Raw genomic sequence first — 16,785 nt, 5'->3', positions numbered from 1 at the left:
CCGACTTCAAGTCGTTCAAATCTATTACTACTGTGACTGGTTGACGTAAAATTATTTCTATAGACAAGTGACAGTTTAGCCAACATAATAACTTAATTTTTTTAAATATTTCAAGCAACAACATTTAAAAATTAAATTTATTCTCTTTCTCGGAAAATATTGTCGGCCATTTTCGAAATCCGGTGAACTTGTGAAGTGTGTAGTGCGTTTTAAAAATGAATTTTAAAAGGAAACGGTAAGTAATTATATTGAAATTATATATCAGATTACTGGAAATATTGTGTAGATTGTGATTCAAATGTTGGTTTTATATTTTATCGTTTATTTTGGTAAATAAAGTGTGAAAAGTTTATGAGGCGCCAGTTACCGTTATTGAAACCCGATGTTTTCTATGATAATAATGTGTTTAATTTACTTAATATTGTACAAAATTTCTATAAATAGGTAGGAAATGTATCTAGGAAACCATTTAAGCAATGTAAATTATCGTAATTCTAGTTCATAACACGTAAATTGAAGAATTTTGTTCAAAGTCAACAAATGCTCTGTATCTTTCTAGCGGCACACTCACACATGTAGAGTAAAAAGTACAGTCGGCAACTTCGTTCGGTTCGCGATGTCAGTTACATTATTTTTGCTAGTAAAAACTTATTTTATCACTTAGGGCGCTTGTACACGCTAAGAAAAAACGCCGGGCATACCTAAGAATTCGTGTCGTAACTAGAAAATAACTGTGTACACTGCTCGCAGCGGTGCACGAAAAAAATCTTGTCTGCGCAAGACACGACGCGGCGAACGTTGTTGCGGAGCGGCGGGGGGCGGTGTAGTAGGGTTGAACAGGTAGTTTTTGTTGTGCGTTTGGTGTGGACGTGTATTGCAGCGTAGAGTACAAAATGGCTGATGAGTTCTCGGTCGGTGACTTATAACTTTAGTAGAAGGACGACCGGTATTGTGGGACAAAACTTTAAAGATATATAAAGATAAAAGACTCACATACGAAGCATGGAGAGAAATATTTATTATCTTAAACAAAGACTTCGACCGAATGACAAATGTCAAAAAAAATGAATATGGTAAGTACTTACAACATATTACTATCTTTTTACAATTTTCAAAAATACAGATTACTAGGTATATTCTATATAACTATATATTATTATAAATATTAATCATTGTCGTTACCCACACTAAATACATCTACAATAAAAGATTTAAGTTGCAAGCAATCATAAGTTCAATAGCGCTAAATAGCATACGACCACGGCTTTGCTAAAAACGATAATGACTAATACTTATAATAAAATACGTATAAACATGAAATAAAATATGACATGTAATTGTTAATTTAAACAATATGGCAGGTAAGAATACTTCCTTGTTTCACACTTTTTGGATTAAAATTTAGTAGTCGGGTTTTAGTTTTAGAACTTATTTTTTATGTGTATTTATCTTGCCATGGCAATGATCCTTCATCAGAGGAAAAATATTCAGTATATTTTTGACGAATTTCGTCTGCTGTCAGATTATTGCCTTCTAAATGCAATCGACTATTTAATCGGTCTCGATTCGAAAGGCTCAACGTGACCTTCTTCTGTATGAATAAAATTTTGCAAAACGCAAGTAGTTTTTACAATAGCAACTGTTAAATCGAGACTTAAGTTTTAAGATCGGTGCAGAATTCTCCATTTGTTGGCCATTATTCCAAATGCACACTCGACGTATCTTCTTGCCCTTGTCAAGCGATAATTGAATATCTTTTGTTCTTTTGTGAGTTCGTTACCACCGTAGGGTCGAAGTACGTTAACATGAAGTGCGAAAGCTTCATCAGCTACAAAAACATATGGTAATATATAGTTAATATTTATTATAGAGCATGGGGATGGTATGTTTAACGTATTGTCAACAAGTTTTTTCCAAAACTGTGTTTCTTTGAAAACATTTGAATCACATTCTTTATCATACGACCCTACATCAATAAAAATGTAATTGTAGTTGGAATCCACAATAGCCATGAGAACAATAGAAAAGAAATGTTTATAATTTAAAAACATTGATCCACTTTCTTCGGGTTTAATTATTCTAATATGTTTCCCGTCCACTGCTCCAAGACAGTGTGGAAAATTGGCTTTTATTTCATATCCCTGTGCTATATTCAACCATTCTTCTTGTGTTGGCATTCGCATATAATCTGTAGATAATTCTGACCAAATATGATGAGTAACTTCACGTACAATGTTCGCTACTGTTTTTATTCCGATTCGAAAATCGAAATGAAGACGTGCGAAGGCATCTCCAGTTGCCATGTATCTGTAAAAAATTGTAACAATGTCTTAGAGCAAGAACACACTTGCAACTTGCAGTGCGATTAATTGCAAGTGTGTTCTTACTCTTACAATGAGGTCATTTCCTTTTTTATATGAAGTTTATGTCTACTTGCAATAGATGGTACCTACCTACTTTCTTACGGTAGTTCGTTTTTGGTTTCAGCAAAGTCTACAGCAAAAAAATGGACAAGTTTGCGAGATAGGTGGATGAAATGTCACAGAAGACTTAAAGAAATGAAATCGGGATCGGGAGCTAAGAAGATTCGTAAATGTGATTTTTACGACGAAATGTTATTTTTGACAAAAATTGTAACACGCCGAGGCACTGACTCAAATATACCCGAAACAACAAACGTGGAAAAAAGTCCCGTAGAACATACACCGATCGCGAAAAAAAAGAAACAGGATATTAGCGAGGTGGACAAAAATATGGCAGAATTTATAAAGACTGTTACCAAAATAGAAGAGAGCCGTGCCATGTCATTTTTTAAAAGTATAGCTCCGAGCGTTGATAAGTTCGGTGATGAGGAAATGGTGGATTTCCAGTTTGAAGTTTTAAAACTTGTGCGTGCTACGCAACAACGAAAGGGAAGTGATGTTCAGCATCAATGGAGTACTGAGTATTACAAAACAACGCAGCCTTCTACGTCGTCATTTAACGTAGCCGGCCCATCATACTCGACTCGACCAGGTTACAGTACTCAAAAATCTACATCCATTCAATTTGACACCGAAACTATTAGTAGTGTGGAAACATCGCATACAGATGAATTTCAGTTTGACTTTTCTGAAGAATATGAACATGAGGGGTCTGTTGAATTTGGAAACATGTAACACTTCAAAGACATTTATTATTGTACAACGTTCAAATCAATATGCTTAAAAAAATTACTTACCTTAATGTTACGGCCAATCTAATGTATGGAGGAATACTTTCTCGCATTTTGGTATTTTCATGTCGTATATTATTTTCTATACTTGTCAAAAGCTTGTCAAACGTAGATATTTTCATGCGAAAATAATCCACAAATTTTTCCTCATGTTGTCGCATGACACGGTAAAGGGTAATGAACCCACCAAACTCATTTTTCTCTTGTATAATTGGATGAACCCAGTAAAGTCTCTTGTTTTTTGTTTCTTTTTTTATTTTGTTATAATAATAATATGCTATTATCATTCTTTTTTGCTTTGTAGTTAACATTTAGGTATATAAATAAACGAAACTCACACTGATTATCACACTTGTTATTACTTGCGCGCCCTACGCCCGACTGACGACTGAACGAAAAAAATCGTGTCGTGTACACGTTTCCATTGGTCTTGTCTGCGGAAGACACGAAAAGTTTTCGTGTGTGGAACAGACAAAATTCTTGTCGTATACACGAAGAATTTGTCTTGTCTGCCGCAGGAACGGTAAATTTTCTTAGCGTGTACAAGCGCCCTTAAGGGCTGCGACCCTGCAAAGAGAAAGGTTTTTTTAAGGACGCTATAGGACCCAGCCGATACGAGGAAGGGTCAGAGACACATTCCTTCATCGGACGCGGTTGCGCGATCACGCTCATCTCCTTAGTTCATTGAAAATTGTAAAATTAGTGAACATTGTCATCCGGCGTTGGTTATCATTGTAAAGTAATCAAAATCACTGTAAATAAAATTAATTATGGACAAACAAAGTAATTCCGATTATTGCTGTTCTGGGAAAATATAGAAAATCCGTTATATAAATTTTCCTATTGATCAGTAACTTTATAATGTATCTTGGTATTTTAAATAACATTTTTTTTTTCAATAGAGGAAGTTCGTGCAGTTATGGGTGCGCAGATATGCGGAGACAGGTGGTATTGAAAATTGCCGACCTGGACCGAAACCGAAGGGAAATTCGTCTGCTAGGCTATACGACATTCGTAGCCAGGCACAAAGTTGATCCGTTTCTTTCAACGCGCACTACAGCAACGGCACTCGATGTCTCCAGGCAAACTATAAGGAGGCACCTGCATTTTGCTGGTTTAAGGTGCAGGAAGTCAGCCAAAAAGATACTTCTATCAACAATGCACCAGGAACAGCGATTAAATTTTGCCAGAAATTTTATAAATTTTGATTGGGCAAATAATGTAGTTATATTTACCGACGAAAAGACTTTCAAGACGGATAAGAATGGGCGTAAAATATTGTGGAGAAGAGATGGTGAAAGATATAAAAATTACAACCTTCTGCCTTGCAGATGCTGCCCAGATTGCCCAAATTTTCCGGGAATTTGTCTGGGGGAATGTTTCAGAATTTAACATAACTATTAAATATTGGTGGAAAATAACTATTCGAAATCGATACTGTGGAAGGGACTAAAATGACAATATAATATAAAATATAATAGGATAAACGAGGCGACTTTGATAGTTATCAATTTCACCTCCATGGTTGTAGTACCCAGTCTTATAGGAGTAATATACAAATTATCAATGTAACCCCCATTTTTGCTTTTGTTATAGTTGCATCATGGTTCGCACCTACAAAAAGACCGCGGGATCCCGCAATTATAAAAATTACACAGAGGAGTCATTGGAAGAGGCAATAGAAAAAATTAGAAATAGCGAATTGTCTATTAATGCTGCTTCACTTCAATAAAATTCCATTTGGGACACTTTATAATAAATATAAAGGATTACACGAAAGGACGCCTGGTGCCCAACTATGCCTTTTTTTCATTAAAAACTACAAAATTATACCTTAACAAAATTCTGATAGCCAAAGTAAATCCGACATCGCACTATCGTGATATGGTGTTTTCTCAGGGGGGAGGGGGTGGGATTTTTTTTATTATTTTTCTAGGATGACTTTGGACATGGTTACTTAGAATATAAGATCGAAGACGACCTACGCAATTTCTTTTTTCCCGGCCTTAAAGGGTTAAGGTAATTTCATATAGTATTTTATTATACAAGTGGTATATTGTCAGAAATAAAGAAATGATCAATGTTTGAAAATACAGGAAACTTTAAATTAAGAAAAAAACATAACTCTACCCTAATGGCTATATGCTATATGGCCATTGAAGTCTCTGGACCATATGCGGCCATAAAGTCTGATGCTACAATAACGCAGAACATATTAAATAACCATAATGGTTCATCAGAAGAGGCACCAATTCGATGGTTTTTAAACGCAGGCGACGCAATGATTTTAGACCGAGGATTCCGCGTTTAAAAGAATGTATGAGCGAGGAATTCCAAGTTTCAACAACTGCTTAGGAGCTTAAAATGACTGAATATTCATTTCTTTTTCTTTATTTGCAGATTACTGAATCTGATCGTGTGTGCCATCCTTGTTGGTTACGCACTCAAAGAGAAGCTCGACGTGGTAATGTTATAAATGACACTGGATCTGTATCTAGCAGTTCCAACCCAGAGCAAGAGAAATCTCAAGAGGATGATCAGCCTTCTGGATCTACTGCATCAGAGTCAAGTACCAATCTTCAAGTGAATGTCCAGACTATAGTTCTACCAGAATACAGACGAGCAGCTAATGCTACCCATCATTGTGTGTATTCAAATTGTACTAGTACCACACTGCATGGTATATCTGATAATTTACGTGCAACTGTTTTGAGCAATCATAAATATTACTTGCCCAGCCTGGCTCGAATCTGCTCGGAACTTTTATTAGGTAATCACTGGGAGACACTATTCCATTCTGAAAACAGCATTGCATCTTTTGTTAATGCATTCAATCCATCGCTGGACTTCGACAATGTGCAAGAAATGGAAGATAGCATTTTCGAGTATTGGATAGGCCTAACAAAAGTCAAATTCAATACTTTGCTACAAGAAGTATCCCGCCTTAGTCATATAAAAAGAGGAAGTTTAGGCTTAGCAGCTTTATTATTAAAAATGAGAACTGGTGATTCAGATGAGAGAATTGCCACATTAGTTCAAAGTTCCACGGCGTACATACCTTGGAGTCTTTAATGGACAAAGTAAGAGAGGTCCTCCTTCAGGTTTTTTTACCTATGCATCTGGGCATAAATCAGTTAAGGCGGGAACAGTTATTGGAACATAATTTGTTAATACCAAATGGACTTTATGGAAATGGTAACAATGCCATTGTAATATGTGATGGCACATATATACAAATAAAAGCGCAAACTACATATTCCAAAAACAAACCTATTCCCTTCATAAGTACAGGAACTTGCTAAAACCTTTTATGATTGTTGCATGTGATGGATATATTGTTGATTGTTATGGCCAAAGCAACTACATCAGACGCTGAAATTATGTCCGGTCTATTTTCTTCTGGAATTTCTCTAAGATCATATTTCAGAGAAGATTATGTTTTCATTCTGGATAAGGGTTTTAGGGACAGTTTAAGTTTACTAGAGGGATGTGGCTTTAGAAAAAGTGTTAAACACACCATACGAACAAAGCATGTTGCTCTATTATAGCAAAAAGCTAGCAATTTACAATTTAACTTTTTATGAATCAAAGACAAGACAAGGCTCTTGCTATACTTGGAATATACACCATTCTGTCAAAGTACACAGAGAAAGTGGATTCCCGAGGCACCGTCAAACATCTACTTCTGTATTGCGATTCGTGTCCTGGTCAAAATAAAATCCAATGCGACAAAATAGATTAATGGCAGATTATTACTACGATAATAAACGAATAATTATGTTTTGTACACAAAGAGCAAGAGAGTTATTACTTACAGTTCAGGATTATTACAGCGATGGAACCTTTAAAATTTGTCCAAGACCGTTTGATCAATTATACACCATACATGGTGATATTGGAAGTACTGTGAACAGTACAAACATCGTGCCACTTGTGTACGCTCTAATGAGTGATAGACAACAATCGTCCTACGTGGCTTTATTTTCTTTAATTAAATCCCAAGTACCTGGATGGAATCCCACAAAATACAAAACTGATTATGAAAAAGCAGCTATGAGCGCCATTGCTAAAGTTTTTCCATCTGTAATAGTGAGCGGATGTTACTATCATTTTAACAAGGCTATTTGGCGAAAAGGGCGCGATCTTGAAATCACGAAATCGAGCAATCCAGCAAAAATCCGGGAAGTAGCATTGAGCGCTGTACTCCCTTTACTACCACCATCTGAAGTTATAAACGGTTGGTCATATATCACACGGAAGCAAACAGAAGACGAGAACATTATAAAGTTTCGAGCCTATATGACAAAGCAATGGTTAAAAGAAGATTTTATACAAACTTGGAATGTATTCGGAAGTCAGCATCGCACCACTAACTGTTTGGAGGGCTGGCACAACAAATTGAATCGGGAAGTAGGGAAAAAGAAGCCCAATATCTTACATTTTCTTAACATTATACAAAAGGATGCATCATTGGTCACAGTCCGACACACAATGGTAAAAAAATGAAACATGTACTCAAGGACGAATTCATACAAGATATGCAAATGGAATTTCTGCATGGTTTTTGGAAACACTTAGACATTAAGTTTATGTCTATAGTATAGTACATAATTAGTAGGTATATATTTCTTAGTGTTTCAAAAACCATCTGTAATTATACGATTAGCATTAATTAAAGTTAATAATCTGTGATTGTAGCAATTAAAGGAAACATAATGTTGATTTTTAAAATTTGATTCTATATAACTCTCTTCTGACATTTTTATTTAATAACTTAATTTTTTTTTTTTCGACTGTTGTTAGCGTGTTGACATTGTGACTTTTTTAATTAATTCTATATGGCATAACAAATCAAAAATCTAATGGTACTTTTTATTTTAAATCGTAGCAATTGTCCCCGTCCCCCCCCCCCCCGGTGACAACTGAGAAACATACTTCCCATTTGTCCCCTCTAGTCAGCTTTCAAAGGGAACAGTAGGCACGAATTGTCACCCCGGTGACAACTGGGAAGACAATTCCCAGCTGTCACTCCGGGGGATTGTCCGATTATTCCCAGTTGTCCCTAGAGGGGACAACTGGGAATAATCGGTTTTATTACACTTATTGTATACCCGGCAGCTGGCGACTAATAATGACGTAGTTTGCTGTGATTGGTTGGAGCAGGTAATAAATCCCAACCCGGTACCCCTTTGGTCATAATTCGTTATCAGTTTACTTCGTTTCGGGTGTGCATTAAGTGCAGTATTTGTGCCATTTAAAAGTGACGTGGATTTTAATATAGGTAAGTTGGTACTCAGTTTTAGATTCAACACTGTATTTTTTAAGCTATTTTTAATATAGCGGCATTTTAGCAATGCCGCTATATTTTAATTTTTTCATAAAAAAATCTTATTTATTGTTTCATGTAAAGACAAATATGTCTACAGAAGAAATCGCAGGCCCATCATTGGCTAACAGAAATACATTTTCATTCATCAATTCTCAAAGAAATCGTCCAATTCTATTAAAAGATGGATATAAATATGTTCACCCAAGGAAAAATAAAGATGGATCTTCTATGTGGCGTTGCTCGAAAAAGTCAACTTGTCGAGGTATTAAATTTCAATAACACCACTATATTAAAAGCAACTGATCATAATCATGAAGGCGATTTGACGAATAACGAGATTCTATTGAATTTAAATGATTGCGAGGATCAAGTAAAGCATAATCTAGCTGCTTTTGTCTCAAGTCTATACTTTGATACTATTGAGCGAATAGAAGAGAAAGGACTCAATTTTGTTGCAAATATCCCACGTTTCCAAAGTGTGAAAAATAAATTATATAGAAAAAGGAACAAATCATTGGGTGTTCAACGCATATCATTCAATAATATGGCTAATACAGTTGTACCTGAGCTGTTTCAAGATATCTTGCTTGCAGATCGCATCGGAGATCAACGAATTCTCGTTTTTGCCCACCATAATATGAAAGAAATTATTGCACATTCAAACAGATTCTTCTGTGATGGAACGTTTAAAACATGCGTTAGAAAGTTCTATCAGCTATTCACCATTCATGTCGATATTGGGAGTACGAAATATCATACGAACATTATTCCCACTATTTATGCTCTGCTGCCCAATAGAACAGTTGCCACTTACGAAACATTATTTTGTTTAATTAAAAACCAAATACCGGAGTGGAACCCAGAAACCATCACATGTGATTTTGAAAAGCCTCTTATACAAGCTTTGCAACATGAATTTCCAAATATAAAAATTGTGGGGTGCTATACTCATTTCAAGAGATATCTGTGGCGAAAAGCAGAAACGTTGAGCCTAACAAAGTCGAAATTGGGAAAAGATATAAATAAACCGTTCCCTTAAAAATGCTTCGGACACTGCTGAGGGCATGTTAATTTCCAAGCAACTTGTGACGGACATTTTAAATGTGTTACAAAAATCTACCAAAGTGACGGAACGAGTAGTGTGTGCTACGGCGCTGCAAGAAATACAGTGACAAAATTACGATGAGAGCATGAGTCTGCAACAGCCAGTGGCAGCAAAATGAAAACCCCTCCAAAAGCAAAGAGACGAAGAAAGGAATATTTCGACGGATTTTCTTTAACTGGATTAAAAAATATAATTCACAGTATGTATACAGTGAGAAAAGAAATACCAACCATGCGCAAGATCTTGGCAGCTGCAAAAACAGACTTAAATTACACAGGCAGTGAAACCACACTGCGAAAAATAATAAAAGTGATTTAGGATACCAATTTAAAAGATGCTACCAAAAAAGACTGGCTCTAATAGAAAGGCCACAAATACAAGCATGGAGGGCTAGATATTTACGTCGCATGAAAGACAATGACTTGTTAGGTGCGAATCTCGATGAAACATGGATACACGCACACTACACCGTAAAAAAATGTTGGCAAACACCAACTGATGTTGGAGTGAGACGGAACGATAGCCCGGGACGTCGCTGGATAATAGTGCACGCGGGGAGTGAAGCCGGTTTTGTAGATAATGCTCTGTTAATGTTTAAGGCAGACACAAAAACCGGCGACTATCACGACCAAATGAATGCCGAAAATTTTAGCGAAAATTCGTGAAGAACCGGAATTCCTAAATAAAATTTTATGGGCCGACGAATCAACATTTAAAAGAGACGGGTATTTAAACTTACACAACCTTCATGAATGACACGTCGAAAATCCGCATTTAATGCGTGAAGACCGATCCCAATACCAATTCAAAGTAAACATGTGGACTGGAATTTTAAACGGACGAATAATTGGACCATGTGAGCTAACTCAAAATTTAGATGGCGCCAACTATTTGCATTTTCTTCAAAACGGTTTGCCAAATTTGTTAGAAGACGTACCGCTTAGTATCTACAGAGAAATGTGGTTTCGGCAAGATGGTTGTCCCGCGCACTATGCTCGGGCTGTAAGAGATTATTTGAACGAAGAATATCCTGACAGATGGATCGTACGCAGTGGTTCAATTTTATGGCCTGCTCGTTCCCCCGATCTAAATCCAGTTGATATTTTTTACTGGGGATGCATAAAAGAAAAAGTCTATTCAAAACCAATACAAAATCTATCAGAACTTCGCCAGAAAATTGATGCAGCGTCAGAAGAAATAAATGCAAGGAATTTTGCACGACTGGTGAAAAGGTCCTTTGTAAGGCGTTGTAGAGCCTGTATTCGTGCTGGAGGAAAACAATTCGAACATTTACTTTAGTTAAAGGAGAATAATTAAATAAAAAGTTTTACAAAGAAATTCCTAATGTTTGAAAAAAATAAGAAATATTTTTTTTAATGGCCAGAAAAGTGGCAAGTGTTGCACCATTTTGAAATCTTGATTAGATGCGCCATCTTTTGAAATAACTTGCCAAGGGTAGTGTAGTACATTTTTTTTTTTCAATATGAAGTGTCAAAGTTAACTAACAATATTTTTGTGAACCATGACTCACTAAAACTTAACTTATTAAATTAACAATGTTTTTTGCATTTATTTGTAGTTGCCATTAATAGCATCATTAATGAAGATCAGGAAATCAAAAAAAATCACAGCGAAATTGTGATATTGGTGATCAGAGGACTTGAAAACGTGACCGAGGGTGTCGAATCTCAACTTTTTTTTTAAATGTCTAATATCGCTGAACTGAGTGATATGGATTTTATTTTTATTTTCCTAGGACTGGTATAACTTGCCCTTTCATCCGGTTTCAGATTATCGTTGAGTTTTGGGACACCCTGTATACTACCATTTGATAGATATTTGTGTCAACAATAGCTGGCTAGTGTATCGGCGTCATTGCAAAATATTAAATGAAAAAAAAAAAATTGTCTTTAAAAGATTTTAAATTAAGCGTTTCGTACACGCTCTTGCAAAAAGGAAAAACAGTCAGCAGAGTAGTAACTAATGCGGTGAAAATCAAACAACCCGTTGTTCCAAGACCCGAAAAGGATATTCGCACTGATGGTTTACACCATATACCCACTGTTATAAAGAAAGGTCGGTGCAGGAACTGCACAACGGGTCAGACTGTCATAAGTTGTCTGAAATGTGATACAAGGCTGTGCCTTACAGAAAAACGTAACTGTTTTCGTGAATTTCATACGAAATAGTCTATAACAGCTAAATAATTTAATATTTTTTTCTTTTAACCTTTGATCTCACAGAAGTTCCTATTTAAGTTAGTTATTTTTTATTGTGCCTAAAGTCTTTTTGTGTCGATTTAGATACAAAGTTCGTTTTAGCCCATTTTGTATAATATAATTTAATTTTTCTAAAAAAAAAAAAAAAAAATTGTGTTTTTGTATCTAAAAGTCTGTAAAACGTTCCTGAAAATTTATTTTTGTTATAAATTTTGTAGCTGAGCTCAGCTCGGCATGCATATTTTTCTTTAACGCGCCGATCACGAGCTGAGCTCGTGATCGCCTTTCATACTGTTTATTAGAAAAACACGGCGTCTTATCGTGATCCGCGCTGTACGCATTTATAGCCGAGTTAATATCCTACACACACATGTGCATTGTTTGTATGTAGTTAGAACGCGAGAGCTACAGCCACGGCCATGGTTGATGCAAAGGTTTGCAATGCTGCGACAAACACGTCATCTACCATGAGGTGCTATATATGTGGACAGACATCAAAGGACTTCAATAACTTAATTAAAAAAAACATAGAGAATCCCGATACTCTTAAATTTGGGTTGTCGACATTACATGCCAGAATTCGATTTTTTGAATCACTCCTTCATTTATCTTATAAAATACCTATAACAAAATGGCAGGCAAGGACTCAAGAACATAGAAATATAGTGGCAGATAGGAAAAAGAAAATTCAAGAGGCTTTCAAAGAGAGTAACCCCATTGGGTTACTAGTGGACATTCCGAAGGCAGGGTTTGGGAACACCTATGATGGGAACACATCAAGGAGATTTTTTTCAAATCCCGAAATCTCTTCCCGAATTACAGGGGTTGACATTAATTTAATAAAAAAATGCAGTGTCTAGAAACATTGTCAAGTGGATTGAAAATTGATACGCATAAATTAATATGCACTAAAACGTAAAAAAAAATGCGTATTTTTCGACAACTTAATATATCAACTAACTTTACTAACTCATCACACACATTATAATGTAAGTAGGTACAATTATTGTTACTTCTGGGGTCTTAGTCTGCTATTACAATTGTGTCAGAATGGTCGATCATTGATCAGTGCAAGAGGGATGGAGCTATACAACCTACATAGCTCCGTCTCTTTTGCACTGATCAATGATCGACCATTCTGACACGATTGTAATAGCAGACTAAGGCCCCTGGAGTCGGTGTCAGCCAACTAAGATAGGTTTGTTATTTACCTATTATCACAACAAAACATTACAGTTATACACCAGTTGTAAGTAGGTACTTAACAACCACTCCGCCCGTGCCGTGCTAGGTTGTTGGCGTTTCCTAGGCTGACACCGACTCCAAAAATAACATAAAAAAATACGGTCGAATTGAGAACCTCCTCCTTTTTTTGAAGTCGGTTAAAAAGCTGTTATAGATCTAGGCAAGAAAAATTTCGCCAAAGGACAGGTCTATGTTGCTCTGAGTCGGGTCAAAACCTTGGAAGGAATAGCGTTGTCTGACTTAGATGCAAACAAATTGTTGAGTAGGCCACACGACGAAAGAGCTTTGCAAGAGATGACGCGATTACGCAACTTAAATTCAGTCTCTTGATTTTTGTCCTCATTTATCAACCATTCAGCATGACGAGACATTACAGTTAAAGCTAAAGGAGGTTTAGCTAAAAAAATTAAACCGGACTGCGTCTTGGATTATAATACGAATAAAATCGGTGTGGATCTCAACGACCAGTATGTTTCGTATTATAGCCTGCAAAGGAAATGCATGAAATGGTGGAAAAAAATGTTTTTCCATTTGGTAGCAAGGACCATGGTAAACGTCATGGTCATTTACAATAAACAGCAGCCTCAACGCCGCCGATTGCGTTTTTCACAATTTCTGATGATATGTGGTGAAGGCCTTGTGGAAGGTGTGTCAACTACTGCTGCTGGACCATCACACGGAGCACACTTAGTTGGCAAAACGTCCAGGTTAGTGGGAAGGCACTACACAGTATTAAAAATAATTGATTTGGTCTAGTTTTATTTTTATTTAACCCTCCCACTACCTTTTTTTTCCATAAAGGATTAACTGTGGATCCAATAGCAACCCAACAGTCGCACAATTCGTTGCTGGTTTAAAAACTGCTGTGATAAGCAATATGGCACATGCTAGCTCAGGCAATTGTGAGCTGGATAACAACAGTGCCATAATTACAAATTTTAAATTACTCCTGACACCAGCCACAGACATGCACACTGAAACGGCGCAATCTGAGCATACAGTATTAACCCAATTAGAAAAAGAAATTGAAGAAAATATTATTTCCTCCCTGGAACTGGAGGAAGGAAGTAGCGAACTACAAGCACGTGCATATGTCTATGGCTTTATTGTTAAAAAATATTAAAAATAATTGTAACCAGTGTAAACATATTTTAGTCTCGGAAACGCCAAAGAAAGTGCATAATTTTAAAGAGATTAAAAATTATGAATCTGTAAAAAAATCTCTTACATACCGCCTCAAAGAATTTTCTGAGAATGCTCTTTCGATGTCGAAACAGAAAATAAGTTGGCTGAGCTTAAAAAAGAAAAGAAACCAGCTGTATCCAAAGGCAAGGGCAAATGCAAGAGTTTTAAGAGGAAACGATCCCCTTCCATTACTAGTAGCAATGATTTAGATGAGACGCTTGTTGTGGAATTAGATGACGATGATGACAGCGATGACGATCTGGAAAATATATGTGGAAAGTGCAATCGTTATTACTATGATAAAAAGGGTCCACACGTCGTCGATTGGATTCAGTGCGTTCGCTGTCACCGGTGGCTACATGAGACGTGTACTTCCAATTCAGACATTTGCGATGATTGTTTCCAATAAGAATTTTCATTATATTACAAATAACATTTTTGACAAAACTATTATATTTTCACGTTACCTTCTTTTTTGAATACAGTTAAACTGTATTTTTTCTCATTATTATTATTATGTTTGTATTGTACTGATCTCAATATTATAGTAAAATCTTCTCATTAACATTATAGTTGTTGATTGATCTCAATAGTATAGTACAATCATGTTATTCTTATAAGAAAGCTTATAGATGTGTTGATTATGTTGTGCCTATATCACCAAAGAGGTATTCATTACGTTTATTTATTACCTAAGTACTGAAAATAAATAATTTGGTTAAAAATTTTACTGTCTTTTATTCAGTGGTACAATTTACACACCCATGGTACGTACGATTAAAAAACTTGGTAGTACGATTAAAACGGCTAGTCAGCCAAATCGTACCGATGGCAGATTTTATTAAGTTTCCTTCAAATTTGAGGCATACAAAAGACGATTTTGAAAAACTTGGATGCATTGGCAGAGCAGACTGAAAAACATTGTAGGCGCAATCGATTGCACTCACATCAAAATCACTAAACCTAGAGGCATTCTTCATACAGAGCAGTACCGGAACAGAAAAGGATACTTTTCATTGAATGTGCAAGTAGTTGGTGGCCCCAATTTGACGATACATGATATAGTGGTACGTTGGGCTGGCAGTACACATGATAGCCGAATCTTCAGAAACTCACGGCTAAATATAAGGTTACACAATAGTGAAATTGAGTAATTGCAGATGGAGGATACCTTTGCACTAGGTAAATAAATATAATAATATTTTATACTCATAAAAAGTAAAATTATAGTTAATATGTGCCATGTGGTATTTTTTAAACTGAATCAATCTTTATTTCAGATATTTATTGACTCCGGTTTCAAATCCCAGAACTGCACAAGAAGAGAGATATAACAAGGTGCAAATAAAATCAAGAAATTCGGTGGAACGGTTATTTGGAGTATGGAAAAGACGGTTTCCATACCTACACATTGGTTTGGCTACCAAACTATCTACGACGGCCAACATTATAATAGTATGTGCAGTGATGTGCATGTGCTCCACAACATTGCAGTAGAAGCAAATGATATTTTTGAAATTGATGACACTGTGGACTATGGTGCTCACTGTACTCAGTCTTCGGCTTCAACAATAGCAAACACAACAGGTACCAGTGATGGTTTGGTACTTCAAAACAATTAATAAAATTGTGGTATAACCGCTTGAGGTTACTAAGGGACAGGTGACACTTTTTCATTTTTTCGGTAAAACGTACCAAGGGACAAGTTTTTATGTTCGCTTGGCCTAGTGTCGTGTATATTCTGTTTCTTTCCCTCGTTCTACGTTTCTTATCATATATCTCGCTTCTACTCGAAACTATGAACATTTCTTCATGCTACAAATACGTCAACAGTATTGATAAGTGTACTGAACAATTAAAAAAAAAAGTTTAAATTCAGTGCTTTGTTTACGTGAGTTACGCGGAGGACTTACGCGCTATATGGGCATATTTTTGGTGTTCAGTGGATATTTTCAAGTGAATTTGTAAAACATTGGTAAGTTAATATTATATACTAAGTGTGTGATATCAAGTTTTGAGCTGATGGTAAGTACTTTTCAACTTCTGTGTGGTTTTCTGTTCGCCGGTAACAGTACTAGATTTTTGGCGGTATTTTTGCATTTATTTATTAAATTGTGAGACCAGTTCTGTGTAAAAGTAATTACTGATGATTATTATTATTTCGGTCAAACTTTCGTTTGTCTCGACATTTTAAGAATGTCGGTAATTTAATGAAACCACGGGCCTAAGCCAAGTGAGTTCCATTTATGGGATTAGGTTCAATATTCGCATCTTCTTGTAAGAACTTCCGAACTATTCGGCACGTATTTAGGATGGCGGCTTTTTGCATTGTCATGTATGTATTTTTAGGTAGCTGAATTTGTTGTAGATAATGGTGCAGATGTTTGGGTACTACTCCGGTGCTGGAGAGCACCAAAGGCACAATATATACCTTTTCCATCTTCCAAATTCTGATTATTTCTTCCTTTAAATCTGTATATTTATGTAT

At 36.0% G+C, this 16,785-nt stretch overlaps 2 protein-coding genes and 1 pseudogene across 2 annotated transcripts; 2 read left to right on the top strand and 1 right to left on the bottom strand.

Annotated features, from left to right (window-relative positions):
• Positions 1 to 937: 937 nt before the first annotated feature.
• On the top strand, positions 938 to 3,558 carry LOC126911120 (uncharacterized). The gene is made up of 2 exons (XM_050696322.1): positions 938 to 1,073; positions 2,488 to 3,558. Exons 1-2 carry the CDS (start codon positions 1,046 to 1,048, stop codon positions 3,156 to 3,158), a joined length of 699 nt encoding a protein of 232 aa, XP_050552279.1. The 5' UTR covers positions 938 to 1,045; the 3' UTR covers positions 3,159 to 3,558.
• On the bottom strand, positions 995 to 3,525 carry LOC118271420 (uncharacterized). The gene is made up of 2 exons (XM_035587512.2): positions 3,221 to 3,525; positions 995 to 2,307 (listed from the first exon to the last, which is right to left on the bottom strand). Exons 1-2 carry the CDS (start codon positions 3,523 to 3,525, stop codon positions 1,662 to 1,664), a joined length of 951 nt encoding a protein of 316 aa, XP_035443405.2. The 3' UTR covers positions 995 to 1,661.
• Positions 3,559 to 8,266: 4,708 nt separating the features above from the next.
• On the top strand, positions 8,267 to 16,453 carry LOC126911121 (uncharacterized; annotated as a pseudogene).
• The last annotated feature ends 332 nt before the right edge of the window (positions 16,454 to 16,785 follow it).

This window comes from Spodoptera frugiperda, chromosome 10, assembly GCF_023101765.2.
Source record: "Spodoptera frugiperda isolate SF20-4 chromosome 10, AGI-APGP_CSIRO_Sfru_2.0, whole genome shotgun sequence".
Taxonomy (NCBI): Eukaryota; Metazoa; Arthropoda; class Insecta; order Lepidoptera; family Noctuidae; genus Spodoptera; species Spodoptera frugiperda.
This window is presented reverse-complemented; position numbering and strand designations above follow the sequence as displayed.